General features: G+C 43.3%; 1 protein-coding gene across 1 annotated transcript in view; it reads right to left on the reverse strand.

The window, feature by feature from the left end:
• Positions 1-753: 753 nt before the first annotated feature.
• PANX1 (pannexin 1) overlaps positions 754-24,454 on the reverse strand; it is a 24,604-nt gene continuing 903 nt past the window's right edge. The window contains exons 2-5 of the mRNA XM_010578265.1: positions 15,256-15,395; positions 4,579-4,802; positions 2,892-3,562; positions 754-839 (exon numbers count right to left, since the gene is read on the reverse strand). Coding sequence (XP_010576567.1) covers positions 754-839; positions 2,892-3,562; positions 4,579-4,802; positions 15,256-15,395 — 1,121 coding nt within the window. The remainder of the gene's footprint in view (positions 840-2,891; positions 3,563-4,578; positions 4,803-15,255; positions 15,396-24,454) is intronic.

The following is a 24,454-nucleotide window of genomic DNA, read 5'->3' on the forward strand; positions in this document are numbered from 1 at the left end:
GTAAAAAAGAAAAAAAAAAAAAGTGTTAAGACATTATTAACTTATGAATACATAGAAAATTCAAAATCCCTAACGTTTACAGTACCCCCTCATACTAAGCCTGTTTGTAGTTTCTTTTCCATCAGTGCCAAGTAATTAATCCCAGACATCAACATTGAGATGGCTAACCAAGACATCTCAGGCTGAACAGAGCAACCTCTATTTTTCCTGTGAAGACACAGCCAGTATCAGTGGCCAGCCACTGCCTGGTACAGATTAACCAGACTCAGTAAAATAGAAAAACAACCCCCCCCTTTCCAGGGCAGAGAGCCCCAAGATGCCTCAAACCCCAGAATGGAGATGGCTGCTCTGGGCAGAGCAACACCTCAGAATGCAACATGGCCGTCTCTTTTTGTTACCTACAGGGTTACGTTTCCCATTCCTGTATAGTGCTAGCTCTTCCCTGCTGCCAGCTTTGATTGCATTCAGTGCATGTCACTTGTTACTCAAGATAGAAATTTTTTGTTCTTGTTCCTCGTGTGGTTTGTTTTTTGTTTTTTTAATAAATAATGGAAGTCTACAACATGCTTTTTCAGGTACGTGCTTGGTGATTATTCTAGAACAAGTAGTCTGTAAACCAGTTTGGCCTCTGAGGAATTGTCAGGCTGTCGAGACGGTTGCATTCCATGAGCAGCACCTTGTGTTGAGCGCAGCGAAGGCGGAGGAGAAGCCCTCCTGCATTACAAAGCTCCTGCCTGCTGCGGTGGGGAAGCATCAGCACGAAGAATCTATAAGTCTTTGGCGAAGTTTTTTATCTTCTCTCGGACTCGCGTTGCCACTTGCATCATGGTCCGTCAAAACTAAAAAGAGAAAGTAAAGCTTTAGAAGTGAAAAGGCCACCGAACCACTCGACATATTCTCGCTGACAAAACTAAAGAGAAAGTAAACCTTTAGAAGTGAAAAGGCAACCAAGACAGCGGGGCAAGGCTGGCTGTCCTGCACCGTGCTGGAGCTGCTGAGCACCCTCCAGATGTGGCACCCAGCGGCACGATGGCCTGCAGCCTCTCCTGCCCTTACGGTCCAGTCAGCATCTACCACTGGTTTGTTAACACGGTTACTAATTGAAACATGCCGATGCCACTAGTGGCAGAAGAAAAAAGATGATGAGCCAGAGGCGAAGCTTTGCTGATGGGCGGTGAAGTCTGCAGCTGCACCCAGGCCGAAGGAGAGGGCTGCACCAGCCGAGGCTGGTCATGAAACGGCAGCTTCTTTCTGCAGTGCATTTTAACAGAGCGTCAAGCATGACTTTGTTCTGCTCTGGAGGAAAACAAGTCTTTGAAGTGTTTTTGTGAGATGAAAACAGTCTCCAAAGTTCTGCTTTCAGATAAAAATGAGTCGGATTTTGTATTAGCTTTTTCAGCTCCTTGAGCAGAGACCTCCACCTTGGGCTCTTAAATTCTCCTACCGAAACCCACCCACCTGTCATTTCAAAAAGGGACACATTTAAGACAAAAACTATTTTCTGTCAGAATTACTCCAAACTTCTGTACTAGAGCTGGCTGCCAGAAGTGCTTCTTCTAGTTTGAAAATAATTCTGCCTGTTTGTTTTGAAGTCCCCTGTTGTATAAATTGACTTCTCCAAACCTCAGCCTGCCAGAACTGCTTGACCAAAATATAGAGGAACAGTTACCCTCTGGGTGCTGCTGCTTCTTTTTTATTAAGCACATGGCATAGCTTTCTGAAGAGAAAGTAGATTTAATTTTTTCCTGCCTTTGAAACAGTTCTTTACCTTGCCCTCAGCATTGTGCTCGCCTACTCAGGTCAGCTGCTAAACATTTCAAAGCACCTTCACTTCTGTGAGTCAGGGACTTTGTGAAGAGGCAGCCCACAGAGTCTGAACTACTTCAGTCAGGGGATGCAGGCACTGGTGTCCTGCTGCTTCTGTGCCGACAGCTACGACAGCAGCCGTGCTTACATCAAATGGGAAGAAAGGTCTGTCATCCCTTTATGCCTCTCCCTGGATATTTGGCTTCTCTTCTCCAATTCTGCACTTGAGAAGGGAATTGGAATCACATTTAAGATATGCCACATTTTTTTAGCACAGAATCTAAGACTACATCTCATATAAGAACGATTGCTCAGAGCCGCTCGTGTCTGGGAACTGGTGGGAATACTCAGAGAACAGCTGCACCGATCCAGATCGACTCAGACCATTTTGGCAAAAATTGCTTCACAATCAATCTTCCTTTCTCTCTGCATGAGAAGGAACAGGAGCATGTTCACTGGCCCCAGTCCCACTTCCCTTCTTTTGTCATTTTCTGTTCCTCTGCCAGTGGCATTTCTGAGCATCAGACTTATTTTTACGTTAATCTAAGATTTCTGCCAAAGCCTCAATGAAAAGCAGAAGCAGCAGTTACTACTTTTTTGAGCTAATCTTTGAAAAACAAATGTCCTGAAACCACCAGCTTTCTCACTGGAGCTTCTTCAAGCACAACCTACTGTAGACCAATCTAGTGCTCTTCTACCGTGCAGGTGGTCTTAAGGAGTTCAAGTTCAGACAGCTGAAGCCTCTTACTGCAGAGATGTCAGCAAGGACCACCAACTTAAGAGACACTTCAGCATCTAGCCTGTGCCACTGACTTGTAACACCACAATCTTCTGGCACATACATGAAGTTATAGCAGTGATAGTGCAGACAGCATAGCAAGGTCTAAGCAGGTCTGTTTTCTTGTAGAATATATTAAAATGCTTTTGGTAGGGAATACACATCTATATGAAACCTGCTTTGTTTTGCATGAATGAATTTTTGGTTTAATGGATTCCTTATCTCTATACCAGCTGATTTAGATATGGCATTTTGTGGTGTTTCTTTCTTTGATTTTTCTTTTTGAAGAAAGAGCAGGTCACCTTACCTTGTAGCTCTGTTGCATTTTTTTCCAGCTCTTCTGTAGTTGTTTCTTCAGGCTTCTCCAACACAGCTGTCCCTGGCTTCCCATCTATGGTATCTGTCTTAATAGTACCAAGGTTTACCAAAAGTTGCATGACATCAAACTTCTCAGAAACTGCAATGTTCTCCAGCACTTTGAGGCATTTAAATGATTTAAGTTCACTTACATTTTCCTCAAGAAAGAGGAGGTAAAGACTTAAGTCATCAAAACACTTTGACTTAAGTTTCAGAACATCAAAAGTTGGCAGGATTTCATACACTCTGAGAATACCCGAATTCCACCTCCACGGAACAAACATTGCATACACTACCAGCGGCATCACTAGAAGATAGACTATCAGGTTAATATAGCTGAGTACCTTGAAGACACCAACAGCAATAAGCTTGCACTGAACCACTTCTGGAACAGTTGTGTCATTCTTTAAGATCCCAGTTTTGATAGTGCAGAGAAACTCATCACTCAAAGAGGAGAGGCTAATGTAGTAGCCCAGGTACAGGCATGCAATGAAAATAATTACTAGCGTGAGTAAACGGCAGATAATGTATTTAATTATTAAGCATTTGGAATTCTTCTTTGTCTTCAGGTACTGCTCCACAATTGGGTATTTAAAGTGGCTTTCAGATATTTCCCACAAACTGAAAGAGAGAAAAAAAAAAAAAACAAAAACAAATCACACAGGCCAGATGCTGCAGCATTCACCTACCTCAAATTTCAAAGAAACCTAGTACTCTAAAATAGACACAAGACTGGAATTCTTCTTATTGGGGTAAATCAAGGGTAGTTTTACTGAAGTCAATAGAAAAACAACAGAATAGCAGATAAATGAAGAATATTGATACTCTAATACAGAAAAGCCACTTAAGAGACAAGAGAGCTCAAACATTGGAAAATGGAAAAAAGTATTGCTCTCGCAGTAAAAAAATATTTTTGTTCTTTTCCAATACAAAACAGATATAGTAAGGAAATCCATGAGGAAAAGCAGACTTCCCAAGCACTTGTTCAATAATAGCACACTGGAGGGCTTTTTACTTGTCGAGACCTAACTCCACATTTTAAAGAACAGACCTAAGTCCCCACTGCATTGCTTGTGCCCCCATATGCAAAGCAAAACAGGTACCCTGACCTAGGATGAAGCAGAAACTGGATCTCGTTAGAACAGTGCACCAATTTGATCAAGCACCCATTTTGCTTTTGTTGGTTTTGGTGTTTAGTTTGTTTTTTTTTCTTTAAACAGAAGCTTTGCAGACCTAGATCTGAAAGGACAGGAGATGGCAAATAACAGACTTTGCTCACAGTGTGCAAGCGACTGTCAAGAGCATTGAGAACTGAGGGCTGCAGCCATCCCTGTTTTCTTATGCTGTGGTGGGTAAAACTAATTTACACCTATTACAACTAAAGGAATCACGACATCTCAGGTAATTAGGGATCTGAAGAGCTCATCAAATGTTTTCTTCAAAAAAAGAAAGTTACAAGTTCCAGCTCCACATGCCCACAGTAGTGATTTCAGATATCTTCTCTTTTTATAACCAAATTTAAAAGTCTGTCAGGTCACCATTCAAACCTTTGCAATAAATTTCTAAGAGAGTGCAGGTGTCACATCTGTTAAGAGCTTAAGGAAAAGAGCAAAGAAAGCCAAGCCCCAGCATCTTACCTCTGTGTCAAGTTCTCATTAACAGCAGCAACTAAGTCAGTAGGGTCCTTGGGGTCTCCACTGCGGATGCTATTAGCAGCTTTGATTGCCCTGTTATAGGCTTTGTCAAGTTCTTCCATAATAAATTTCAGGTCTGAAGAAAGGTGAGGTGCTGCGGTGAAGCGCCAAAACAAACATGGTAGATACAGCAGGATAGCGACAAGCAGAAGGATGTACGGAAAGAACTGAAGGGAAAAAAAAATTCAGATTAGGCTCCACGTGTATATAAAATAAGTCAGCCAGTCACCATCATTCCCTATAAGTCTATTAAATTCCCTATAATTTTATTTAAATGCTTTTAGTAAAACCCACTTTTGTGGTTATTGGGGATACGCAGGAAAGTGAAACCTCTTTTTCAGAGAGCTCCAGCAACCTTGCTGCTGCTTGAGAGCTTTGCCAAAAAAAACCCAAACCAACAAAAGAAAATGGGGCAGAATAAAGTTACCATGATCCTGATAATATTTTCATTGCATATTCAGAACTGCACTGCTGGAGCTGAAATTGAGAGGCAGCATTAATCTGGGGAACAACAAATAGCAAAGGCAATCAAAGCAGTTGTCAGAGAGGCTGACTGGAAGAAGAGGATAGTGTCACACAACTCTCGCTCCCAGACGTGACACCACTGTTTATAGCAACTAAAATGCTCCAAACACCAGCAAAATCTCTCCTGCTCTCCATTAGCTGTCAGGAGGTTAATGAATAGACCCTTTACAGCACTGCATCTGCCTGCAAACACACACATCTGGTCAGAGCACATGACATACAGTGACTGTAAAGGATGCAAGTGTGGTTGTAATATTTAAGGGTATTTAAATACTTTTAGATAACTCCTAAATAGAAACAAACACACAGCATCAGAATGGTCTGGTGCTAATGCAGTGCTGAGAAGTTAGCCCTTACACAGTCCCCATTGCTTAGGGAAAGGGCTGAAGCAGGTATAAAATACAACAGCTTGAAGTCTTTCCGTTTTTCTTCTCGTCATCGACAAGTAGGTGTTTTTCACCATGAGATTTAATCTCTGATTCCCTTCAGCTGCTGGGAAGATGGTATTTTCTATCTACTGTGACATTATATTCAAGGTGTACATTCATACATAACATTACCCTTACAGAGACATGATGTAAGATCTAGTTAGACAAGCAGTTAGTCAATAAAAGGTACTGCAAATTTGGCTGAACTCTAATTTATTACATTCAACTTTTGACAGTAAGCGCACTTAACTCAAATCCAGCACCAGTTCCTAAGGAATTCTAAATTAGTTGTGGTGAACAACTTTGAAAGATATTTAAGGCATCTTAAATGTTACTGCCATGCACACATGCATATTCATTGAAAAAGCCAATGGAGAATTTTAGAGGAAACTTAGACTGAAGTCATTAATCAGTGCAAGTGGAACAGCTTGACTTACATTTGTAGATATTTAACAAGATGAGAATCTGGACCTAATATTAATATGTTAACTTGTGTTTGCATTAATCAAGAGCAATTAAAGTTTTGTATGCACAAAATAAGTAATTTGATGTTATTGAACATTTTATCCAGGAAAGGTACTTCTAATACTACCTAGCATAAAAGCAAAATCCTATATTATTATTAATACTAGGAATGCATATGATGTATTAACACATAAATAAAAGCTGACTTCTTAAAGGAACTGCATCAGCAACTGGAGACCAAAATACGAACCATCATTCTGGATGTGCAGGTTCTCTACATAGCAGTTAGACTGGAAAACTGTGACACTCAGTAAGACAAAGCCACGAAAAGCACAGAATAGCCAAAGAAAATCAAGGATGCTGTATTTAAAGGTCAACTTTCCCTTGTAACCCTTCTTATAAATTCATACTTGAACTGTTTCTGCTCAGCAGCAACATAATTGAACTTGGCCAAAATTGCTACTTCAGTCTTTAGCAAGCCCTCGAGAAAGAAAACTTCAAGCAAGGCTCACCTTTAAAACTGAAACGGAGATCCTGCAGGGATGGGCTGACCCAGTAACAAGATTGTTTCAAAAACCTAGTTAAGTTAGCAAAGCAGAGTTGACTGTGATTATACTGTACGTCCCACTAGAGGTAGCTCTTCCCCACCAGCAAGGAAGAAGCATCAACCCTGTACTGTGTACCATAGCTGTGGTCTGTCCCCTCTCCACCGCCGTGGATTGACCCCACAGGCCAGAGGGATCCCGGGGATTCCTTCTGACCTCCTGCCTCTCTGCCCTCTTTGCAGGCAGCAGATAACCTCAGATCACCTGCTTTTTTCCCCAGTCTATCCTTTCCAGTTGAGATGTAAAGCTCTGGCGCGTCCAGCATGGTTTTGTAGACATCTCATCAACTCAAACCCAACAGCTCAAGAATCTGCACTTCGTATTTATCACTGTGGACAATGCCACCAGGTCTCCCAGGTCTAAGTCCTGGATGCCTTGGTCTACCCAAAGCTTTATGCTTTCATGTCCAGGCTCCTTCAGTCCTCTGAATTCTGTATTATGTAGAAATAGAAATGATCTATCTATGAACACAGCTTAAACTTATCTAAGCTCCTCTAAGCTGCTGCAACACCTGTTCCACAGGCCTTAACAAATGCCAGCTTGTATAAGATTGCTGCAAAGCCTGTTTGACTTCACTTCTACGTCATACACCTTAGCACCCTTCCACTGGTGCCAGGCAGGGAAAGAAACAACAAAGAAACATCTGATTTAGTAAGGAGCGACCAAAGCTTCTTACATTGGTTTATACCACTTGGCTTTAAGACTCACTCATTTGAAATTTTACAGGTGTCAGAGGATTTATGAATTCCCTTTCTGAGCCACAAAACTGGGAACACCGCCAGCAGCATCTGATTAATCCTTGAGATCTCTTTACCCCAAGGCCTACAAGACAAGCCTCAAGAAGCAAGACAGTTGACACACTGAAGTCACAGCCCAAAACCTCCACTGTCCCGGTCCCCATCTCTTCCTTTATACCTAGGAAAAGACTCTGCAGGCACGTTCTGCACTTGTGTAGCACATTGGCATCAGCCCTGTTGCTCTGCCCCAGACCTCCTCCAATGCCCCCCATCTCCCCTGCCTCACTACAGACTGTTGTCTTACGAAACCCAGCCTCTGCCACCTTCCCTTGCACCTCCTCCTCTGCCCGACTCCTCCACCACTGCCTTTTCACCTAGAAGCATCACACCACGGGGCAAAGGCACATTTGCCATGCATTTACTGGGCTTGCCCTCGCCAGGCTCTCATCACTCCCAAAGCTGTAGCTTATAGCAGCATGAGAAAACACTATGCAGCTCTTTTCTGAATGGTCTCAAAACCAGAGCAGCAGCGTGACCGTTAGTCCAGCTCTTTTTGTTTGGAAACAAAAGCCTGTATTTGTCAGCCCTTCCACAGCACTTGATGCATGACTCCATCCTTCTCGGATTCTGGCTTTTTTAAAAATGAAAGATACGCTTGTTCTATTTGTTAACGGTAGGGTTAGATAACTAGCAAATTGTTTTGAATCATTAAAATTTAAGGCCTTGAACCGACAGGCAGAAGTGAAAATGCAAAGTCATCTGGCACGAGTCATAGGTTTCAGAGCAACAGATTCGGATTATCCAGCTCATCTGACTACATTTTACAGTCACACATAATGACTTCCCATTTTAAGACGACAACTCCGTGGTATTCATACGCAGATGAACATGTGCCATACGCCATTCTTTTACGGTTTATGTGTTTACTTCCAAGGCACCAAAGACACAAGGAGGAAATGCTACTTCAGTCCTGGATAGTTTGTAGTATTTAAGTTAAATAGGAAGTGTCACCGACCTCAAGAACTGTATGGTCAATGATACGCCAGAGAAAGATATTCCTTTGCTGTCTAGTTATCAAGTTCCTTTTCAATGGCAAGTTCACAGTGTTGGATGTAAGATGGTATGAGACTGCATAACTGAAGAAAGGTCCTCTGAAAACAGATTAGAACAGATACAATATCCTATGGTTCAAAATGCTCTTTTCTGAACTTCGTTAGTGAAAGTGCATTGAGGGCTACAACACCGTGCTTCAGCCTGGATGCCCTGAGTCTTCATTTCCACCCACCTGAAAGGTGAAAAGGACAGGCAAAAGCCCATCGAGTTTGGCACTCAAAAACAGAGTAGGAGAGCTTCAGCTAGGCTAATCCAAGTTTCTGGAAGGTACTAGGCATAGGTACCATGTGATTAATATTCAGCATGAGACAGACAAAACTAGTAGCATATGCACCAGGGACTCAAACTAGAGTCCCCTATATGTTTTCTGCTAAGTACTGCTGAGCTCCTGAAAGCTAAAGGTGATGGGAGCAGGTTCACCTGCCTTGCCTGTCCCTTAGTCTGATGGCACGCTGGGTGGGACAGCAAGCTCCCGAGGAAGCAGAGCAGTAGGAAGCCAAGAGGTCAGCTGCCCCTCGTTCCGTAGTGCTGCAGTCCATTTCACTTGACAAACCTTTAAGCTCTGTATACATTACAGGCTATATCCTTACTCCCCCTGAAAGCCAGGAGTACCTCATACCTGAGCAGGACACGTCTGAAAACTCAACACCAGAAACCGCCGAAGCCCATGTTAACTGGTACTGATGAGGCACTGAAATCCAAGCAGAAATCTGTGCAGGGAAGGATTCCTCCATCCAGGCTAAAGACGTGTGTGCTCAACATCACTGCTCTGCAGCAAGTAACTGGAATGGGAACTGCAGAATTGGTGCCTTTCTATCTCACAGCTGTACTCGGAGAGTAACAATCCTACAGGGCAGTCAAAGATGAAGAGGACCAGATCTGACACCGGCTCTTTGGTAGCCTGTGGCACAACACTCCACCAAGCCCTGCAACGCAGAAAGCATGATCTTTCTGGACAGCGAGAGCTTAGGGAATAGGATGTCCAGTAGCGTTACGATGCAGAGCCCTGGTCCCCCATCTCAGCACAACACGTTGTTTCCAGTCTTGTGTTCTACACTTGCAAAAGCAGCTATGAAGGTTATCATCAAAGCAAATAATTTGTACACATCAAAACACATGCACTTCTTAGATGTGTGCTGTTTTCTTGCATCGCTGACCATAAACAGGTTGAGCAATTTTAAATCAATACTAGCTACTATGACTGGAGAAGAAGAATAACCTGCACGCGTGCAGTCCAAACTCTAGAAATCTCGTGCCTATTTAACACACTGAACTGTTCTGAAGTCATGACCATTTATTCAAGTGCCTGCATTTGCTCCTCTCATGAAGATTATCTACACAAACTGAGTGCATATTTTCCAAAATAACTCTGTCTTACCAGAATTTGTGAACACCTACATTCAGATAAATATTCAGAATGATATGAACCATCTTCACTACATTTCAGCTCCTGATACACACGCATAGCCTTTCACTGATAAATGCACATACAGTGCTAGAACTACAAATATTAAAGTGAATTCCTTCTATTCTCATGACATGATTTTTTTCACCTTTTATTGGGAGGCCAGGGAAATAAGCTTTGAAGACATCAGTCTAAGTTAATTTGTTAGAAATCGACTAACTGTTCAACCAGAACATATGCATGAGCACAGAAGAGGAAGTGTTTGAGTAATCTGTTTGCATAAGCACATAAGACACTGGAATCACGAAACTGTCTTTTAAAGATGCGTTAGCATCACACTCTCCTGAAAGTGAAAGGAAAAACCAGACTAAACCACAAAATAGTCTATTATATTACATCCCCAGCTTCAACTGTGCTAAGATACAGTAAATACAGAGCAAATAAGTTAAAAGGGCATTTAAAAAACTTCTTCATAAACTCAAATATGCTTTTATCATCCAAAGAAAACATAGCTGCCAAGGGTGGTGTGACCCAAAAGGCATTTTCAAGGACCTAATCTACAGAAAGCTTGCCAAGGTCTGGATAAAGATAGCTGGCAGAAGATGAGAATCATTTTAGTGGCATTTAGAAAACAACAGTTTTCTAATTTTACTGCATCTTCAGTTTTTATTTCCTCTGGGCAAATGCTGTTGAAGTGACTGCAAACATTCTGACTTCCACCATACCTAATAGTGGTCAGACAGTAACTTTAAGTACAACAGCACAAAGCTGTTAAGCTGCACAGGTCTGAATTACAGCCTTAAGAAAATTCATTGGCATATAGTACTCAACAAAGAAGGAAGCACTGAAGTGTCTTCACTCACTTGAGATGAAAATATTTCTCATTAAAATACAAGATCATGGTGAAGTGTCTGCTTCTTCAGTTCCAAATTTCTGTTTGGCACCAGGAAGAGCCTAAGCAAAGGCACCAGCCCCCAAACAGGCTAATGACAGCAGTGACATGTTTCCAGAAGCAAAGATATTAAGCTCCCTCTGGATACAACCCTATTCCTGTTTGAGTCAACGGGAGATGTTTCACTGGTGTTCAGGGCAGAAAAGTGAGCTATAAATGATTGGTTGAGATACTATCCTGCCTCCAGACCTGAAAGTGAACCTCAAACCATACATGACCTTTTTTACCCCACCTGTTACTTACTTTCTGTTTTGATACAGCTTAAAAGCTGTATTTCTCCAGTTTCAGTCAGTAAGACTAATGTGACTGAAGTAGCTCTAACACTACACTCTCAAAGAATGGCTTATAAAAGCGTCTGTGTTTAGGTTTCCTTGCTCTGACAGCCCTTAATCCCTCTGGGTGGGGTTTTATAGGTGAAACATGAGAAGTCCTCAGTTAACTAAGAAGTTGTACAAACAGTGAGTAAGGAGAACCAGATAACAATCGTGATTATAATCATACCAACAACATAATGAAGAACCTCAGGGGGTTTTTGGTGTATTTACAGACAAGCAATTCAAAGAACAACCCACAGGTCCGTGGTAAATCTTACTTCTATCGCAAAAAGTGAATATTTTCAACAAGATAAGTTTCACTTCAGGCATACAAAGACTTTGGACCCATTCTTTGTATGCAATGCTTTGAGCAGGTCCCACAGCGCTTGCCCTGCCCTTTTACAGAGATCTGAGCCAGACAACTGACCTCTCCTGGCTGCGCCGTGTGTGAAGAGTTCTTCTTTCTGCTGTCAGTCAGATGAAGTATTTGCCTGCATTTCACACTGGTATGAATCCCCTTCTTCTGAAGAACCATCTAATTCCTTTACCTCTACTTTCCTTACCTTTATCTTCCTCCTTAATTCTCCCCAATCAATAATAGACTAGAAAATAGAGTAATTTAAAAAAATCCCTAGAAGTCTCTTGATCATAGGCACCTCCATCCTAGCAATCCAGATGTCAGGGCTAGAGAGACGTCATCACTCAGTGTCCAGCTGCTCCTGCTGGCTTGTTTCTATTCCAGTTAAGGATCAAGCTAAGTTTTATCAAAATAAGTTGTCAGGTGGAGAACTCATCTTTAGAGACAGAAAGCAAACTATCTGCACAGAGGGAGCAAATACTTCAGAAACCAGTATCTCCGTTCTGACACTTCAGATATACACAAGAAACCTCATGAGGGAATTAAGCCTGAATGGAAAACCCCAGAAGAAAACAGAGACAACAGAAGAGTGAAGCCTGACCAGACTAATTTCATGAATGACAAACCTGAAAATGAGTCTTGTCAGAGGACTCAACCATATAATCATTTTGTCAGCTTTTTCACTGACAAAGAGGAGGAAATCTTCGTGTTAAACGAAGAATATAGGCAGGACGTACCATAGTCTCTCCTTTCCATTTATCTATCTGCAGATAGTTTGTTTCTTGAATTGTGCCTTTGAGTACACAACTCATTTTGCTTTCTGCTAAGGATTATCCAGTGTGAAGAGTTATTCCAGAATCACTGGAAATTTCAAAAATCGTGTTCTCCAAGGAGAGAGGCCCTGGGCACCCTCTGGGAGTGCGCAGACCACTAGAGAGGCAGGGAACCCAGAAAGTTCCAGTAAGCTCCTCCTCTCCATTCCAAAACAAGTTTCCAAACTGATACATTCAAGTGTTGGGAGAGATTGCCCAGAGCAGAAAGGACAGCAGGTAAAGGTGCCCAGGCTTCGGGGACTGTCCAAAACTGAAACATACATTTTACTGATCAAAACCCCAAAAATCCCAGCGCAAACTTGTACTCTGAAGTAGGAGGGAAATGGGAAGGTTTCAGTTTTTCTGTAATGCAACCTGGTTTTGATGATCCTTCAGAGCAACCAGATGCCTAGAACAAAAGCAGGGCAAGTTGGTGCAAGTTGGCTTCTTCACCAGGAGCTACATGGCCCGACTTCCACTCTATACCATGATGAGCACTGTCCTAGGACACAAACTTTGACAGCACTTCTGACAAGAGCACAGGGAGTACGCCACAAGGAAACCCATCCATTTCAATCAAGAATTGGGGCCTACAACTTCAATCCCCCCAAACTGTAACCTAATGCCTCCTTAAGCATTTCTTACAGAGCCTTGTAGCACGCCAGTATAGCGAGATGCTAACTGAGTCAGAGTATTAGAAAGAACGTGAGATGCTTTGCAAATAAACGCACTGCTGCTCAGAAAGCAGGAAAAAAGCCTCAAGGGTTGTCTTAGGAAAAATTGGGCCTAACAATCCCTGCTGTCCCTCTCCGTGAATCCCTGCCCTTGCACTGCGGCGTCGAATCTTCTCTCACCTGCGCTTACGAAGGCTCCCTTGTCTCATTAACATCATTGTGCTCCCACAAAGGCTCTGCTCTGCCCATTTTAAGAATGGTTATCTAGCCAAAATCTGCACAGCAGTGAGGTTGTACGTACCTTGCAGCGCACAGCCTGCACCAGGAGACAACCCAAGCCCTGTTTTCCTGCAGAAGCCATCGGCCCCCATGGCAAGCCACCCAGCAGTGCAGCCAGCATCTGCTGGCCCTGGATGCAAACAACAGCCAAACACCTTCAGATCTTCCCACCACAGGGGAACCAAAGGTCGGCGTTAATAGCTTTAACACTGCTCCTTCCCTGGAAACTTGCTAAGCATGGAAGTTGATGAACAACGAGTAGAAGGATATTAATTAATACTGGCCTCCAAAGAGCATCTGCAGCTCCCAGTGCCTGGCTTAGTGGAAAGGCAGGTGACTAAGCATGGATTTAGGAGGTTAAGATGAAGCACCCAGCTTCTGCTACAAGCTCTGACTCAGCTGTTCAGGCACACTTCTTGCAGCCAGTCTGCAGGGTATTTACAAGGAAACATCACATACCATTAAGCTATCATGGAGGAACTGTGGGGAGAAGGGCCCTGCATCAATTCCTGAGACAGCACCAGTCAGCAAATTAACATGGGTTGCATCATAAACGTATGACTACTTAAGCTATTAGTCACGGCTGGCAAACTAGGAGACTTACAGCTATCAGCAGGTGACTATGACATAAAATTCAACATAAAGAAATCAGGTAATAAGAACTCATTCCCTCAAGAGACAGGGGCAGCAACGTATCCAGGTTTGCAGGTGGAGTTTGCATCCACACAAGCCACCAGCATTGCGAGATGTCCCAGCAGCTTCGACTGGCCCCTGTAGAAAGCCTGGCTGAAGGGAAGTGGAGCACTAACTGAGCAAGGAAGAGTTCAGGCTAGAAACCAACAAGTCTGGCTTTAATATTCATGAAACGCAAGACTGTTGGCTCAAGGTTATGAGTGGAGCTAACTGGAGAAGGCAGTAGTAAATCCCCACAGTTAGCGATTTGAGTCAGCAAATGAATCAGAGACAGCCCTGAAGAGTCTTTCAGAGGAGATACCACCAGCTGACTCAATAAAAAAAGCTTAGGTACAGGATACAGCAGCAAACCCCAGAAATACAGGTTCTGCAGGTCCCAGACCGGAGCAACCTCTAACACCAGGTTCTCCTCCGCTCCCAGGTGCCAGGGGTATTATTTGCTGAAGCAAGTAATAAGAGGGTTGGGGAAGGCAGCACACAACCCCCCACGTTTGCAGAGCTCCAACAGCATTTCTTTGGCATCAGCGCTGCCCAAACAGGGTGATGCTGCCTCTTGAGAAGAGCCAGCTCCAGGCACTGGCATGGCATTTACCCAGAGTTTGTAACTCCTGCCAAAGCTCAGCCAACTGCTTCGAGCCAGCTCAAGTATCTTAGTACCTACTGCACTTTTTACCCATAAAATAAGTCTCTTACTGTGCACTCACTATGATGAAGCTTTACCCAGAGCAGTGAAAGCCAGCTCACGGTTTGCAAGGTTTGCAAGCTTGTGGAAGCTCAGAATAGCACACTGAAGACAGGGTTAAACCTGTTGGTACCAGTGATGGATTTCATCTCTCCCAAAATGCCTATCTGCCATGAGTTCCTCTCCATGCAAAACTGGCCAAGTGTAATACAATAAAAATACAAAATGTTTTTACTATCCTGTTTTCCTAAAGTAAGTTTTTGATACAAGCATTAGGGCAGTTGCTGTGTCTTGTATCCTGATTTTAAAATAGTTCCTGGCTAAAGCATTAACATTACTCTTGTGTCAGATAACTGGTGACATTTGTTATTATAGCAGGACAGACCCTTTATTTAGAAGCAGAAAATACCTCCTCTAGTACAACCCTCTTTGGAAGTAAGGGAAAGAAAACATTCTCTCGAAAAATAAAGTTCAGTCAAAGCCAAGGACTACAGCAGAGAAAAGGAGCAAGAAAAGTGAGGCAAAGGCAGGCTTCTACATGGGGACAATTTTTCCAGGAGAAGGAGATCTGTACATACTTTATGCAGCCACAGGGGAATGTTTTCTAAGTTGTTCTGGGATGGTTGCTTCTGCTGCACAGCTGCCCAGCAGTAGGAGTCCACATAAGCAGCTTGTCGCCAGGAGAAGGAGCTGGGTGCAAAACAGCTTATCTGAGCACCTGGGAAAACAAAGCAAAAGTTACCACATCCTTGGAAGATTAAAAAAAAAAAAAGAAATCAAGTTTAGGAAGAAAAGCTCATACTCGAGATTTCGTGGTGTTCAAAGCTATTAGGTTAAGCGATCAAACGAAACACAGCAGCTCTGCAGGGAGGAGAGTCACTAAATTCCCACTGCACTCAATTAAACTCCCACAGGAACTCTCTGATGTCTCCTAAGGGTTGAGACAGTATATTAGAAGCACCTGTCTTTTAGGCCTATTTTCTTAAGTTTTGAGGGGAACATGACCTCCAAGACATGTCTCTCTTGCTTGCACTTGACTCAGGTTGGCCCAAAGGGGAACTGGCAGATATAAAGTGTGATCAGATAAAGGCTGGTTTCCTGAGGAAACAGCTACCATCCTGTACCATCATGCTGCTGTGTTTCTCAAGTGCACAACCTACTGCTTACACGTTTACTGAAACAAGACCTCAAACACCACTCCCACAGCCCAGCAGTCCTTGCAGCGATGCAAGGGCAGGTTTGGCCCAGAGTGCTGCCACTTCTTCTGCCTCTGAGACTGCACGTGAATTTTGAGGGGTTCACGTTACACATGTGAAAACACGGATTTCCTCAGGTAACTTCTGGCAGAGCAATCGTGGCCTCCAGACACCTCCTGAAGGCACCAGACCCCCCTCACCAGCGCAGTGATCCCCACTTACTCGCAGCACCTCTCAAGCTGCTCCGGAGCTTCAATTTAAGATCAGGGCACTAGCTGACAGCAAGAGCAGCTATTTAGCCAGCCTCAGCCTTAGGGTCAACTTCTGCTCTGACCAGCTACAGGCACCAGTTAAGTCTTACTGCAGCATACCTCAGTGAGGAAGAGTGGTTATTGGATGTGCAGTATCAGTGGCTCCTTGGATGAGAGCTAGTAAAACAGGATGAGGGGGTTTGATTTTCTTTCTGAAGCTTTGGTAGCGAAAGCAATAAAACCCACACACTTCCAGTAGGCTTTCCTAAATGTTGAAACAGGATAGCACACAAAGGGGAGATGGCTCTTCCATAAACATCCCTCTTCCAAGAGCAACCTCCAACGCTTCCTCCAACACAACACCAATATCAAAAGAGCAAGAGGAGGGAAATATTGCTACGTTTTTTTCGTTAATATATTCATCAAAATTAGCACTAATGGCATGGCTGTGTGCTTTATAGGGAAAAAGTATTTTGTCTAAGATTGTATCATTTGTGTCTTTTTGCTGGTTTAGCTTTTAGAGAGTAAGAACTTCTTTTGTAACAGGAGCCCACCACATTTGCCTTGCAACTTGTATAGCCTTTTTACAATGTAGCATAGTCAAGGAGCATTATAATTAAAAGTCTTTCCTTACGAGTCACTATTATAATTATTTCTAAGGCTGTAGTATCATAAGGACATAGTTTGACCTGTCACAAGCCTCCCTTATGGAAAACAAATTACTGTTTATCAGACCAGAGCTCATGTGATTTAGTAAAGTTGGCACCAGCCAAGCAATTGCAGTCTCCTAAAGCTTCAGGGGTTTCTGCTTTCCAGAGAATTTCCATTAGCTGTTGAAGCTCAAGAAATAATACACTGCAGGAAAAAAAAAAGAAAAGAAAAGAGCAGGCAATTGGAGTGTCTGTTCTCCACTGGATAGGGACCATTTATGCTCTGCTCTCATCACTTAACGAACCTCCTGCTGCTGGCTGTGCCCAGTGTGAAGCAGCAAACAAGTGACCCTTTCAAAAGGCGAGCAATAGGAGCATTCAGAAAGATGCTTTGTCCTATTCATGTCTGTGTATCTGCAACAAGAAACACATTCCCTGTGTTCATTCTCGTTAAGGGGTGGGAAACCACTGAAAGTGATGGGAGTGTTTAAATTGGTGAGGAAAAAGGCAGCCAGCCTCCTTCTCCAAAGAGTTACGTGCACAACTTCATACCAGAATAGGTACAGCAATGCCAGTGGTGCAGCGGAGCAGTGAACTCGGCTCTTCTGATCTCCAGGGTTTCAGCAGGGACATTGGAAACCTTTGGCAACTTGACACAGGAGCCAAGCAGATAGAGCTCGACATCAAGCAGAAGCTGGGGACGCTCCGGTTATTACACTGGTTTTTAACTAACTTATTGCAGTCTTGGTTGTAAACACTTGTTAATGTAAAAAACAACTTTGCACTAACAGTGGAAATGTTAAGACTTAAACAGAGAGGATGTTTCTGTTCATAATCTGCACAGCACATGGATTATTAAATGCCTCTGGAAATGGTCACAATTTTCCGTCTTTTTTCCTTCCTTCTCCCCTCCAAAGGAGTAATAGCAATAAATCTATACAGATGATTTACTTTATGTTGGGCTATTCTGGAGGAAGTGAAAAAGAAAATCTGTAGTTTTTATTAGAGGAGAAATTAGGCAAAGGGCCAAATGCCTTTCACAGAACCGCTGTGCAGGTACACATGCACAGGGCTAGTTTATGAAAGGCTAATAGTCCTCTGCTATCAAAGGAACAGCCTCCTGGCTTGGTGACACGAAGCCATTCCCTGTCCTTCGCTCCCACAAGTAATAGAAGGGGAAAAAGAAAAGCAGCAGCCAAGCCCATAACAACAACAGGGAGATAAAATACACGGCGAGAAGGATGAGGAATAATAAATGACTGCATTCATTAAGCAGTTGCCACAACAGTCTTTGGCTAAGTTACCATTACACTTGGCAACGCACTTTTTTTGTAATCATTCCCTGGTACTAAACCAACTTCGGAGGGGGAGCAATGGGGATTTGACTTACACTTTTGCAAACAAATGAGGATAAAAAAAATGCCATGTCCAGCACTGCAAAAACCCGCACGGGGCTGCCTGCGGATGGAGGTCCTGGGCCTTGGTAACACATCTCTTTGCCTAAGTCTTGCAAGCTCATTTCGGTAGGATCTGCCGTCGGGTGTCTAAAAGAAGACACCCCAGTCCCAGCTGGGACTTCTCAGAGTTGAGATGCAAGCAGCAGGCCTACTCCGGCTCCTTTTGCCCAAATGGAGGTGGAAATTTTGCTATTGGTTCTAAATGAGCAGGATACAAGTCACTTCTGCAATTCCCACCCTACTGTCCCTGCAGATGCTTTCCAAAAAAAGAAACCTACCTACAAAAAGAAACTCTCAGAATCCCAAGGAAAATCTCAAATCTGAAGGAGAGTCCCTGTTCAGTATCCCAGTGCTTTGCCGGGGTGCCAGGCAGGACGAGCAGAGGGCTCAGCATCCTCTGTCTGCATCCCTTACCAGAGAGAGTGCAAAGCCGGCAAGCTGGTTTCCTCCCCAGTGGCTCAACACCCCTCTTCTGACTTCAACATCTAATTACGAAACTACAGCTAACAGCAAGTACTTCCAAGAATCAATGTTAATCATATGCTGAACTATTTTTCCTGAACTGGGATCAGGTGGTTCTAGTTGACAGGATTAAACCTTCAGTAAGTAATTTTTTGGTTTCTAATACATTGCAATCACTGGGAAAAGATTTGCATAAGCTTGAATTAAAACCTAGCCATTAATTACTACTATAATTTTCCACAAGGCAAAATGAACTAGCCACAATACCCAAACACCTGATTTTATCTAGCAAGAATTATCCACGTGTCCTGGTTTCAGCTGGGATAGAGTTAATTTTCTTCCTAGCAGCCAATAAAGTAAAACCCACAAACAAGAAAATCAAGGCACACACATACAATGTACAGACTGCCAGGCACCATCCAATGCACATCCTCTACCCCAACATTAAAAAAGATTTTAAAATATGAAAAAAGATGTCCCAGTGCATGCCAAAGAAGAAGCAACTGTATGTGTGGGTATACACACATGCATTAAGAGCGGACCAGAAGGAATGATTTTATTAGCTTTATAGATGCTTCTCATGGACCAAAGTGGCAGGTTGGGTGAAACAGGATAAACACTATGTTTAAGAAAGAAGTATGGAGAGACACAAATGCATGCGCTGGAGTAAAGAACCTGTTCCCTGAGGTTTACTTTGGCAATGAAGTAGTAGCAGAATGTAAAGCTCAGGTGACGCAATGTTTAAGTGGAGTGGGTCAGAGGAGCCAGCAAGTATCTTTCCCTCTCCACAGGGCTGCCAGTTATCCCTCAGAGAAGTCTCAAAATCATGCAGTGGGAAAAAAGCTGGGTGTTTATCAAGAATTGCCTTCCGAGCAATAGGGTTTTTGATTCATGGGAAAAAATTTGTGAATGAAATTCCCACCAGTGAGATTTAAGGGAAACAAAAAAAATGTTTCCCTTCAGCTGAAGGAGAAACATCTCAAAACACCGGCGATGACCATCTGGCTCCACCGCCAACATTGGTGGCACCCCAAATCTCAGGCAACACGAGAGAGCCATGATGCTTTTTAAATTAATTCTGGCACCAAAAGCAGCTTACCATCATTTCCATAGGAAATGTAAACCTGGCTCTGTAGAAGTTCAACAGAAAAAGACAACTTAGATTTTACATGAAAGTAAATGTTTTTATAAGTTTATCCTTGCTTCCCAGACAGGCCTGTCCCTGACGGTGGCAACTTCTGCTCTTTACTGAGCACTCCTTATATGCCAAAGAGCAGCACAGCGTTTGCTGCTGTTCTCTGGGGTCTGCACCTCTAACGAAAGATGCTTTGGAGTTCCCCGTTTGTCTGGCTGCTCTAGACTGATGCTACTCACACACTTGTTGACTCGGTCCCGTCATTAATGCCCCCGGGTTTCAGAGCATCCTGCTGAACTAAATGCAAGGTGTGCAAATGTCAACTATTAGCATACAGCCTGCTTCAGCAGCACTTGGAGATGTTTTTCAGGCTCTCAGCCAGCAGCTGCCATAGTAATAGTCTTTGGCCTAATTACACCCAACTTAACTTTAGCCCCTAGCTCTTACGGAAGTCACAAGATAGGAGTATTTCCCAAAAGCCTCCCCAGCAACTTCTGAATGCGAAGGGAGAGGGACATCAGCAGGGAGGGCCAACAAGGAGGTAGCAGGAGAGGAAAGGAGCCTAATTCAAGAGTTAAGGCTATTTTTTTTGCACATTTGTTGTGATTTAGTCTCACAATTGTGGTGGGGTTTTCTTCCTTTCTATATATTTGATTCTCATGACTATTTGAGAAACACGATTAACTTGTATAGAGAGATACAGGCTCAACTGGACATGCAGTAAGGGATGCTACAGATGGGCACTGCTGCCCTCGTGGCACCCACCGAAGCTGTCGGGGTGCAGCACCCAGAGCTCCCCACTAATACCCTTCACCTTGTGTTTTCTGCTGGCCAAAGCACCTCAAATCCCACTGGCAGCCAACTGGGGGGACGGGAACTAAACCAAAAAAATTGAGGAGAAAAGCCTTCCCAGAAATTAGGTGGAAATTGAGCAGGGTAAGCAAGGATTGTCACCACTGGCAAAGCCCACAGTGGTCAATGGGGACATTAACCCCGCGGTGTGTAGGGTATAGGGCAAGGCTCCGCTTTCCCACCTTTGAGCACCCTCCAGCATGGTAAGGTGCATCAGAGAGCATCAGAGGGAAATAAGACTTTTTTAGTGCAGCAAATCTTCATTTTGACAGATTCATGCAGATGCTGTGGGTTGGTCCATGGCCAGGTGCTTCCTAACCCAGCATCCTGCCACAACTGACAAGGCAGCAGCACTATGCAGGCCTTCATGCTGGTTATACCCAAGTTTCTTAGGCGTCTTTACTCAACACATGATGGCTTCTGTGTCCTAGGAAGGTTTCCAAGGTGTTTTCTGATATTATAAAACAGAGATGCTAAAACAAGAGGATTAATTCATACCAGCTATGTATGAGTCATGCACAACCAACATCCAAACTGAACATGTAGTAAGGACGGCTGATGGCTACCACGAGATTCCCTTCTTCTCCCCTCTTCAGCCCTCTCCATCCCTCCTTGTCTCCTTTCCCAGCCATCACCTCCCACGCGAAGCCGCAGCGAACGCAGCCAGCACGCGCTGCCCACTGCACGGCGGTGCCAGAAACCTGCTGTATACAGAACGTCAAAAGACATCACTTGGTGACAAGAAGCTGCTGGGCTTAAGCACGTATGAGCAATTCCCAATCACCTTCCTATGGGAAAAGATGCAAATATTTGATGTCAAGTGGGGAGCTCTCACATCTGCTTTTCTTTCCGCTGCAACCCAAGCCAGCCGCTGATATTTTTCCCAGAACTAACTTGGAAACAAGCCTCTGCCAAAATTAAGCAGCTTGTTTCGATTTCCTCTCTGCTCAACTGACTATACCTGCTTAGGGCTGCAGTATCCTGCTACAAGCAGTGTCTTGGTAATAAATATTTATGTTTTCAGCTAAGTTGTTTACAGTAAGAAAGCATATCTCACAATATACACGCACAGTTTAAAAACTGGCATCTCAATCCTGACTCAAAGCTATTCATATTAAAAACATGGTCATGGAAAAATGGCACAGATAAAATTCTGCTGATTTGTGGCTCATAGATTGCTGAGGGCGCCCTTATCTTTTTTGTTTGTTTGTTTGTTTATAAGAGGGAGGGGTGATTTAGCTATATTTATATGGTTTCTGTCACCATACTACCTGATGACCTCTAGTATATTTACTCCAAGAACTGCCAAATAATATAAGGAAATAATATTGGGCCATATCATAAGAAATATAAGCATACACAACACAATCCTCACAATCCTATTGTTATTTCCATTTTCAAGTCCCCAGTATAAAATGATATAAAATTACACAAAAATTATATAAATTTGTATAAAACAAGGTCTAGCTGTAAAGAGATAACAGCTGCAGGATTTCAAGCAGCAAAGCTTCCCAGGGCTGGCAGAGAACAGCTTAATCACAGCTAAGCACTACCAGAACCAGCTTAATATCATCACAAACCTGCAGCTGACTATGGGTTTCTAAAATATAGTTCTCCTCCTGCCCCTGAGGGATGCCGAAGTGCAGTGCAGGCACCAACCCCAGGAGTTTCAGCAACGCTCGCTGGCTCAACACAGCCGCTGGGTTTTCCATGCCTCCGGCAGAGAAATCCTCTGCGATACCCAACTGGAATCTCACTTATTTCCTGAAACTTCTATCAAAACTAGAAGTTACTTGGCGGCTTCAGAAAACCTCCGCAGCCTTCGTAAACATTTTAATCATTTTGCACAATTAACTGCAACCGCATGTAGGAAGAAAATTGCAGTTATCTGTCACCACACTGCAATGAAACAGGAAAGCAGAGTGGGAAGGAAAGGTGACAGCTCGAGGCGCCGAGTGAATTTTAGGTTAGAAGAATGCAATTATCCCAACAGAAATAGGAGCTGAGCGTTCATTTTTGGAAAGGGTGTTCAATTTTTGTACCTGGAGGCAGAGATATTTCCATGCTGCGACTCACGTAACACTTTCACAACCACTCCTGAGTCCGAGTTGCTCTTCTTCAGACCTAAAATGGACCCTACCATTTTCTCTCAATTTAGCACCCCTGAGTTTTTTCAAAGCACAATTACATCAGGAAGTGTTTGAAACCAATCCTTGCTTTCTGTTGTCTCACTGGCTGAACACTAGTGCTCACAGAACCGGCCATACCCAGCCCCCAAGACCCTCTCTATCCCCCAAAAAGCCTTAATGGAAACAGCTTCGGGATCGCCCATAAGCAGCCAGCCTGCTAAGCCGCAAGGACTGTGTGGGAAATACGCGACAGCCGTAACAGCAGTAATAGTATCACTTTCTGTATGGAAACCACGTGGTGTAGCTTCACTCACACCGGGGGCCTGGCGTATTTCTCATACTTATTTTCATATTTATTTTTCAACTAGAAGAGCTCGGTTTTAAACCCCATGTTTTCTTCTAACAGGTTCTCAGGATTATAAGCAAAATAAAGCACATGCAAGATGTAGCACGCATTTTAAGTCTTGCTTTATGAATCTACTGCAGTCACAGATTCAATCTGAATTAGTTTAATAATGAAATATGTTATATTTAGCACGCACTGAGGCCCAAGTATTTGATTAGCGAAGATGAGAACTTAACTCATCTGAAAGAAAGGCACATTTTACCAAACTCTGAAATTCAACTGCGTGTTGGACCTTTATTAAAGGAAGGAAAATGAAATAAATACTTCTGTAGAGCTCATAAAAGAGACCTTGATACACAAGCACTGTTTCAAACTGGATCCAGCACTCTTGGAGGAGAAGCAGAAGGAAGAACTAAGGGGCCCATATACGAGCTAGCATATGGAAATGCAAGCACTCTTCTTCATTGCTTTAAGAGTAAGAAATGTGCGTACATCAGTAGCAGATCTAAAACTAAAAGCAGCAGGTTAGTTTAGAGAAATACTTCTCTATCCATCCAGTCTCTGATTGACCAGAGCTGCCACAGGGCTCGGATCTGGTTTTGGCATTCCCAGCCTGGTTGTCCTTGACTCTCCTCTGCGTGGTTATTGCAGGCCACGGTGCTTTGGGTCAAAACTACATCTATCGCAATAGGTGTGTAGGTAGATGCACATATAGTGGTCTGAAGCATCTTATCGCTTAAGCAGCCTTGTATCCGATTAATGCTATTCGTGATGTTTTTGCACAGATTGACCACTAATTCACAGTCCCATTCCAGCTTCCACTCCCTTGTCGTTTGCTTGACTCAAACCTATAGATGATGTATCTCAGGTATACGACACTGAATGCCAATAAACAGGTACATGCAGTAAATCAAACTATTTCTGAAAGAGTGGAAGTCCTACGATTCACCCCTGTTTCAAAATGGACAGTTCTGCTTATTCACCTTTGAAATCTTCATTCATATATTGCTATTTAAACACAGAGCAATTCTTATAAGCAAATAGATTTTATAAGCAGGCCCCCAAGTTACAAGTCCCGGTCATTTGGGTTTAAGTCTCCTCGTCATTTCAGGCTCTGAAAAGGGCTGGCTACTAGGCTGCTGCAGATGCGCTTCTGTAACTTGGGGATGGGGAAAAATAAAGATGGCAAAATAATTGGGAAACTTGGCCCTTCTCCTGTAAAGCACAGCTTCATCTACTGACTCACGCCAGAACTTGAACTGGCACAGCTGCAGAGCGGGGGAAAGCTTCGGGAAGAGC

The sequence above is a fragment of the Haliaeetus leucocephalus genome, unplaced genomic scaffold (assembly GCF_000737465.1).
Source record: "Haliaeetus leucocephalus isolate CR32 unplaced genomic scaffold, Haliaeetus_leucocephalus-4.0 Scaffold616, whole genome shotgun sequence".
Lineage (NCBI taxonomy): Eukaryota > Metazoa > Chordata > Aves > Accipitriformes > Accipitridae > Haliaeetus > Haliaeetus leucocephalus.